This window comes from Otolemur garnettii, unplaced genomic scaffold, assembly GCF_000181295.1.
Source record: "Otolemur garnettii isolate 467f Iridium unplaced genomic scaffold, OtoGar3 scaffold00116, whole genome shotgun sequence".
Taxonomy (NCBI): domain Eukaryota; kingdom Metazoa; phylum Chordata; class Mammalia; order Primates; family Galagidae; genus Otolemur; species Otolemur garnettii.
This window is the reverse complement of record NW_003852511.1, coordinates 371,647-380,356: the sequence shown is the minus strand read 5'-3', so window position 1 is coordinate 380,356 and position 8,710 is coordinate 371,647. Positions and strand designations below refer to the sequence as shown.

The 8,710-nt window shown below is 43.7% G+C and overlaps 1 protein-coding gene across 2 annotated transcripts in view; it reads right to left on the bottom strand.

Annotated features, from left to right (window-relative positions):
• Positions 1 to 5,138: 5,138 nt before the first annotated feature.
• Positions 5,139 to 8,710, bottom strand: part of TTC13 (tetratricopeptide repeat domain 13) — a 91,788-nt gene continuing 88,216 nt past the window's right edge. For both annotated transcript variants that reach the window (XM_003797420.3, XM_003797419.3), the window contains 3 exons: positions 7,776 to 7,854; positions 7,548 to 7,627; positions 5,139 to 6,239 (listed from right to left, as the gene is read on the bottom strand). In XM_003797420.3, coding sequence (XP_003797468.1) covers positions 6,125 to 6,239; positions 7,548 to 7,627; positions 7,776 to 7,854 — 274 coding nt within the window. In that variant the 3' untranslated portion in view covers positions 5,139 to 6,124. The remainder of the gene's footprint in view (positions 6,240 to 7,547; positions 7,628 to 7,775; positions 7,855 to 8,710) is intronic.

The following is an 8,710-nucleotide window of genomic DNA, read 5'->3' as shown; positions in this document are numbered from 1 at the left end:
CTAATCATAAGATTACTAAAGGACATACAGTAGATCCTTCACAGCTGACCACCTCCCTATACTGACCACCTCAAGTTGACCTAATTTTCATAGACTGCACGTGCACCCCATTTATGTCAGTCAGTAGGCCTAGTTCCTTGTGTTGACCACCTCCATCTTGCAGCCCCCTGGGTAGTCAACTTATATTCTCCCGGACATGGTCTCATGATACGAGTTGCCCCAGTGCAGCAAGATGGATGTGCACGGTATTCTAGTTTGTGTTTCTCCGGGATGGTTCCTGGACCCCCTGTATGTGAGTCACCCAAGGAACTGATCAGTATGCAGATTAGGGACAGAAGGAAACTTTTCAAGCCAATGCATTTGTTTCTACCACTTGTCTTCCTGTACTGACACTGAACCCTGGTTTTTACCCTAAGCCCCTCAAAACCTCTGCTTAAGACCACAGGGACCAGGAGGGGCTGTTTTCACAGCTGCCGTCCCATGGAATGTGCTGATGCTGGGACTGTTCTATACCTGCTCTGTCCAGTAGGGCGGGAAGCTGCTCGCTGCATGCGGCTGCTAAACACTTGGAAGGAGGCTGGCAGACGGAGGGATACGTGCTTAATTTTACTGAGTTTAAGCTTAAGTAGCTTGAGACTGAGTGGAGATGGTGGATATGAACCGATCTAGGATGTTCTTAGAGGTGAACTGCGTGGTGATCATTTGGAAACAGAATAAGGGCTGAGGGAGACTCAGGGAGGACACTGGGTTTCTGGCTGAAGATGCTGAGTGGACAGCGGCCATGTCTGACACAGGGGAGGGTGGGGCAAGGGAGTCAAGCTCCACTGCAGACATTCCCAGACGTGATCATGAACATGGTCAATTTGCTGGCCTGGGACACACTGGGTATACTCAGGTGAAGTTGTTCATCTCTCCTCTGAAACAGAAATTCTACTGTCTTGTTTCCAAATTATCAGAGGGTAATGACTGCAGAGTTGGAGGTCAGTTTCTTATCCCTTATGTACTTTTCCAGGGGTCCTCAAACTTTTTAAACAGGGGGCCAGTTCACTGTCCCTCAGACTGTTGGAGGGCTGGACTGTGGGCCCCAGGACAGGTAGCAGTGGCAAAAACACCTGCGGGCTGGATAAATGTCCTGGGTGGGCTGCATGTGGCCCATGGGCCGTAGTTTGAGGACGCCTGTAAAATTCCACGTTACGATTCCTGGCTAGTAACAAATTTTGATTGTAAAAAGATTAAGTTAGTGGGCGGCACCTGTGGCTCAAAGGGTAGGGCGCCGGCCCCATATGCTAGAGGTGGCAGCTTCAAACCCACCCCAGCCAAAAACTGCAAAAAAAAAAAAAAAAGATTAAGTTAGTTTTTTGAAGGTTTGAATATCTTGACTCACAGGAGCAATGCCATCAACATAATTTTGGTATGTGGGATAACAAAAAATACAAATTTCCTAAAATCTTTGGAATTTCCTGAGTGATTGGATCAAGAGGAGTGTCTTTTGTTCCACTGTAGTTGAGTCTGTGCTCATCCTCCACTCTGGGAGGATGTGGGTGGTGGCCAGAGGAACCAGTGGAACTGTTAGAGGAACCCCTGGCCTCCATCCAGCCTCTGGGGAAGAAAGAGGGGCTGGGGATGGAGCTGATCACCAATGGCCAGTGACTGAATAAACTATGTGTATGTAAGGGGGCCTCCATTTGGACCTCCAGCGAGAGGTCTGGAGAGCTTTGGGGGTGGTACTCAGGTCAAGGTGCTGAGCGGGCAGTGCCCGTGGAGGGTTTGGGGGTGGTACTCAGGTCAAGGTGCTGAGCGGGCAGTGCCCGTGGAGGGCATGGGAGCTCCTTGCCGCCCCACGCCTTGCCCCGTGTGTCTCCTCCCCTGGCTGCTCACACGCATCCTTTATGGGACACTGGCGATAGGAAAGAAAGCGTCTCTCTGAGTTTTGAGACCATTCTTGCAAATTGTTAAACATGAACAGTGGGTTGTGGGGCTCCCCAATTTATAGGTAGTCAGTCAGAAGGACGGGAGGTATGGAATTGTGACTGGCATCTGAAAAGGGGGCAGTCTGGAGGGGCTGGGCCCTTACCCTGTGGGCTCAGCGCTAACTCTCGGGAGTGTCAGAATGGGACTGAAGGATTCCAGAGAGTTGGATCGCTGGTCCACACAACAACAGAGCACAGGAGAGCCTACCTGCTAGGGATCTTCTATAATAGCAAATCCACAGTGACGTTAAATCGCTACACAACACCATGTAGGATTATTTCTGTGGAAAAAACTTAATTGAAAGTCTAAATAATAACTCAGTAAGCTGCATGGTCCACAATAATAATCACCAGCTACATGCAGCTATTGTAATTAGAATTAATTAAAACTCCACTCCTCAGTGGCACTGGCCCCATTTTAAGTGTTCACCAGCTGCATAAGGCCACCAAATGTGACAGCACGGGTGCAGAACATTCAAAGACCAACAAAGAACATTCGACTGGACAGCGCCTCACTAGCTGTGGCTTCTCGAGGAAGGACAAGGCCTAGCGAGTTGATGGCAGAAACTGCTGGTGAGGCCAGAGAAACCACGTGAGCGCCGGCAACCAGGCTGCAGGACACACGGATTTTCACTTGGGGGCCGTGAGAAAGGATGGGGTTTAAATGAAGCAGCAGCAGGAAGAGAAGCCAGGAGACTATGAAAGTGTCGGAGAGAAGTTACAATGGGCTGGGAGAAGTGGCGGTGGCAATGGGTTAGGAGATGGGAGGGGTGAACTGTGGGAGAGAAGAGCAGGCTTCCTGAAGAATGGCACAGGCCAGGCGAGATACAGCAGACCCGATGACATCCTCGGATGAAAACCCATCTCTTCTAACCCATCTAATTCTTTAGGGGCAAAGGCATAGACAAGGAATAGGGAGGCAGGTGAACTATCTGAGGGTTTACTAATGGTAACAGCTGTAGCCTCAGGGAACAGAAACGCACGCACGCACAAATTAGCCCAACTCACAACGTGCTGGGAACATGGCCCCTGCCACCCTCACCTGACCCGGGGCAGAAGTGTGCCCCCAACATACTGTTTCCAGGTCCTCATCACAGAGTGTGGGGGGCAGGCCAAGGGTACCACAGACACATTGGGGAGCCCTGATTCTTATGCCAGAAACCAGCAGGATAAAGTTAGTGTCTTCTTTTCTCACAACAATCAAAGAGTTCAGGGTAAAAGCAGACCTAATTCTAATTTTTAAGAAAGAGATTTATGTTTTTTAAAAAAGCTTTACACAGAGGACAGGACATGTATGATGGAACTCTGAGCTAATTTTGGCTATTTTTTAGGTGCAATTTCTCAACTTTACAAAAGATGTGATGAAAGAGTCTTAAACATCATGTAGAAATAAATGTATTCCCTTCCATGACCTTCCTGAGATCTGAGGTAGGAGCTTTCAAAAATGGGAACCAGAGCACCTTCTTGGCCACCTAAAAAAACTACCTGTACTATTTTGTTTAGACCATGTTCAACTTGGTCCAAGTATTTAGGGACCTGGGGCAGAAGATGAAATGTTTCCCCAGAACGTGTTTCAATTGTAGACTTTAGTGTCTTGTTTCCCTGTATTTCCAACTATGTTATAGTTACCTTACTTATATGGGGAAAAATTCAGCCAGTAAAATAAAAATAACAATGTAATAAGTTTGAACTGATAAACTAAGTTTCCAGGAAAATATATCCTAATTCTGAGGTTCTATCAATTGAACATCTATGTCCCCCCCCAAATCCATACGCTGAAGCCCTGACTCCCAATGTGATGGCATTTGGAGGTGGGGCTGGTGGAGTATTTGGGTTTCCATGAGTCATGGAAGTGGAGCCCCTGTGATGGGGTTAGTATTCTTACAAGAAGAGGGGTACACTAGAGCACCCCATGTCCCTACACCCTGTGAAGATATGGCTAGAAGGTGCTATCTGTGAGGATGCGTTCTCACCAGACATCAAAACTGCTGATATCTTGATCTTGAACTTCCAGCCTCCAGAACTATGAGAAATAAATGTCTCTTGTTTAAGCTGCCCAGTCTGTGGAGTTTTAAGTGGCCAAGGAGGACCCAGGGATGAATACGATTTAAACACACTCTGTTACAACTTAGGAAAGTCGGCTAATTTATCTGGGCCATCTCCCTAACTAAAAAACAGGTTATCTCACAACTTTATATTGTAAAGAACTGGCGTGGTGATGAAGTGAAAAAAAGTCCTTCATAAAAAGTAAGGATTTTGACTTTAAGATGTAAAGCAAAAAAAGAGGGAAAAGTTTGGAAACCTCATTTTTACACTGTGTAATCTCTACGATTTTGACCTCGTTCTGCAATCCTGCAGGGTGTGTCCAAACACAGCTCCTCTGCGCTTGGAGGCTCAGCCAAGACTCTGGGAAGGAAAGTGGACTCAGACTGACATAGGATCATGCTGGGCACGCTGGACTTGGAATGATGCAGGCTGCAGGCCTAGCTTCACTCCTTGTTAACTTGAGCTATTCTTCTAAGCCAGGTGTCCTCAAACTATGGCCCATGGGCCACATGCAGCCCACCTAGGACATTTATCCAGACCACCGGGTGTTTTTGCTGCCGCTGCCTGTCCTGCTTAGCAGCCAACTCGTCCTGGGGCCCACAGTCTGGCCCTCCAACGGTCTGAGGGACAGTGAACTGGCCCCCTGTTTAAAAAGTCTGAGGACCCCTGAAGCCCTCCCTCCTTTATTTGTAACACATACAAAAGGTGGACCAGTTTTAGTCAACACAGGATGAAATTAGGAGTGTAAAGAAACTTAGAAGAACTTGGCAGACATATGAAGACTGCACAGTACAGCACTAAAGGTTCTAAACTTTAAGAAAAGCCAAAGGACTGAAACCATGGTTCCCTGAGACAGGCAGGCCCTGGTGCCAGGGAGGACTGGTTAGGAACCCCTGGCACCACTCCTTCAACACCAAGGTGATGCTGGATAGTCACTCGCCTCCCAGAGCCTCAGCTCCCATACCTGTGAAACGTAAGTAAAGACGCTTGTCTTTTTTGACTGCAGCATTAGTCTCAGGAGAAAACATACCTGTGGATATGAAATCTGTTTATAAAATGAGATGTGCCCAGTAGTCTGCATCATTCTCCCCTCCCTGTGGTTGTCTGGAAGCACCTGTCAGTACCCAGAAAAGCATCTATCCACAGGGCAAGTCCACAGATACTGCAAATCAATCCAGAAGGGCACCTCCTACCAATGTTCACAGTTAACTCTGCTCATGACAGCATCGGTGTTGTCACCAGGAGCTCAGATTCCTCAGTGTGAGGATGGTTGGGCTACTATTATGTAAACTTCCGCGGAAAAAACACAAAGTAGCGCACAGGTTTGCTTTTGACTCTTTAACAAAACTCAAAAGAACAAAAATAAAAGTGACCAGGAAATGGCAACAATTTAATCAACCCAATTTACTTATTGTTACTTACCCTATCTGGAAAAAAAAAATGAGTAATTTTCTGAATGTTCTTATACCTGCGAGTAAAACTAGTCCACACCATAAAAACATACATAATCCAGTGCCCCAAACTGGTGATTTATAGAAATCACCCCAGTTTATTTTTTTCCAACAAATAATAATAAAAAAAAAAGGTTCAAAAATTCAGTGTTTGGGACACTGGTGAATACTGCTTGTATCATTCAAAACTAGCGTTCTTGGCTATGTGACACATACTATCAGCCCATGAATCTTTCACAGCTCAAGTAAGAGGGAGAACCCACACATGGAGATTATGTGAGTCAAAAAATGATATCCTATTACAATGTGCCTAAAAAGAAAGGAATGAAAACACTCCTATCTGGTTATTGGTTTTGTTCATCTTCATTATTAATTTTTGGTTGATGAAGAAAATTATTTTATTTTGCTGCAAGGAAGGAGTTGTGTGACTTTTTAAGTGGAAACCAATCCCAGTCAAGTAGCTTCCTCCCCCCCTACCAAAAACCTCTTTCATGATTTCTGTTAGGGTTCAGAAAAGAAAATGATTTCAAGTATTCAATTCCTATCAAAAGTTGGTATCAAAAGTAAGGACCTAATTTCTTTATCATTTCATGTTTTAAAAAATAACTTAAGCAGCAAGAGGTCCGGCCCTTTACTTGTATAAATACCACAGTGGAACTAGAGTTTCTTAAGACATCGTGGGGAGGAGTCCGTGTTTAGCACCTCAATCATCGACCTTAACGTTGGAAATGTCTCTGATACTGATGGAAGTGTCTTATAAGAAGGCGAAATACTGAAAAAGAAAAACACAGAGAAGGAGTATGAAATTAATGCAATTTTACCAAAAAAGGGGCAAACTTATGTTACCTTCATTCCTATTATTATTCTCTTTTTCCAGCGTCCTATGTGCATATCACATTAGATGATCTAAGAAAAGCAGGGAGGAGCTGTGAACAGAGCAGATCCTGCTGTGGCCAGCAGACTGGGCTATCAGGAGGCTCATGTTACAAGCGGCTCTCCTCATTTCTATCAATATTCTTCACTCCCAGAGTTATCATAGAGCTGGCCAAGATAAGGTATGAAAAAGTATGTGATGAAACGTTCACTGTGAAACATAAGGCAGCCTGTTATTCTTTCCTTAAAGAATGATGAAAGACTCACACTGCACAATTAAGAAGTGGAGGTGAGCTCTCTGGCCATGTGGTCTTCTTACTAACACACGCAAACTAATAAACCTGAAACAAGAATGTACCAGGACGAGGTGTAACTGCTAAGAAGTTTTCATCACAGAGCTAATGGAGTCAGCAGTCCATCAATCAGCTAATGGACAACTGGCAAAAATGTCCCCAAGTTAGACAAGGGCACGAATTACCCAGCAACAATTACAGAGGCTACTATGTCAAATGAGGGTGAAAGGCAAACCTGGGGGCAGCTGGGATATAAAAACCAAGGAGAAGGCCAAGAATACATAAGGTCACAGAGTGAGACTTACTTATTCTTTATTAACTATTAAAGCATCTGGGGGTTTTACTTTACAAACTCTGAATTCACATGCTCTTCCCCCGGGCTTCTGGAAACAAGAGACCATGGCCTGCTGGAGTCCTCACACGCAGACACTGTCAAGCTACTCCTTGACAGCATTCACTGCCTCACACATATTTCCTGCCTAAATGACAATAAAGGGCCAGCTTCTCAACCCTGCAGTGTAGTAAAATTCAACTAAGAAGGCCAAGTGCTACCACCCGGACCAATGTGGAATGGGTTCTGCCTATAGGGCAGAGTTCACTTGCAAGCATAAGAGTTGGGAATAAAGGGTAAACAGCCAAGAGAAGCAAACACCTAGTTCTATCTGTATGATGTTTTAACATTTCTTTCACTATTTTCCTTATTTTATATTCATCATTCATTTTTATCCATACACTCAACCTTAAATGGTCTTATCCACAACAGCAAAACATTTTAACCCTGACAAAATAGATTACATTCACTGTACTAAATACTGACTTCTAAAAGTGAGAATAACCACTCCAGGTTTTGAAGAGCTCCCAAGTAACCTGAAGCCCCTTCCTGCCCCAGCTGTGATGCACTTTGTCAGCCTTACCTTTTCAAGTTCATCCAGCTTTTGGCTATTTTGCTAAAGGCCTCTGAACCAGGGGCTGTCATAGCTTCAAAGTCAACTAACTGAAAAAGAAATAAATTTGGGAGTGCCATTAAATACAGAGAAAAAAATCACAGATTGAGATCTGTTTGAATCACACACCTTAAAACACAAATCCACAGATTGGGATTCAACACACAGCCAAACATTCCCCTTCCAGTTCCAATGTACCTTCCCTTTGGGAATTTTTCCGGCTACTTCTTTTCCACTTGCCATCAGTGCTCCCACGATGACCGAGTAAGCGATTACACTATTTAAATAAAGAACAATGATCTATTTGTGCTGGTCCATAAACAGTTTTCATGTTAAATCTTGCCCTGGATTTTCCATCATAAAAGATAAAATCTTATTTAAGAATTCTTTGGAGTAAAATATTATATGTTTTATTAAACATGAAACTACATTTATTTAAAAATATATATCAATTTATTAATTTACAGGTAAATGTTACCAAGAACATTCCTTTTCCGAGGAACAAAGAAGTGTTTCTTTTTATTAGTAGTTTCTTTCCTATTTGCTTTTACCTATTCTTGTAACATGTTAAAAAAAAATGCACAAATATATCTTTAACACCTTCATGAGGGTTAGCTTTTCTTAAATTTTATTTCCAATTATTATGGGCACATAACAGCTGTATAACTTTATACGGTACATGGGATGTTTTGACACAGCCATACCATGCAAATTAAATAAGAGTAATTGGGGTCTCCATCACCTCAGGTATTCATCATTCCTTTGCATTAGGGATATAATTCCAGTCTTTGATTTTAATGTTTGCCCTAACTCATTATTGGAGTCACTCTGTTGTGCTATCAAGTATTTTTCATTCTATCTAACCACTTTATTTTTGCACCCGTCGGTACTGTATCTTCCACTCCCAGATACCCTTCCCAACTTCTGGTAACCATCATTCTATTCTCTGTCTCCATGAGATCAATTTTTTTACTATTTAGCTCCCACATATGAGTGAGAACATGACAGATGTATTTTTCTGTGCTTGGTTATTTCACTTACTCCTCTCTAGTTTCATGCACATTTGTTGCAAATGGCAGGATTTCATTCTTTGTTTGGCGTTGCTATATAATATTCCATTGTGTGTATGTACC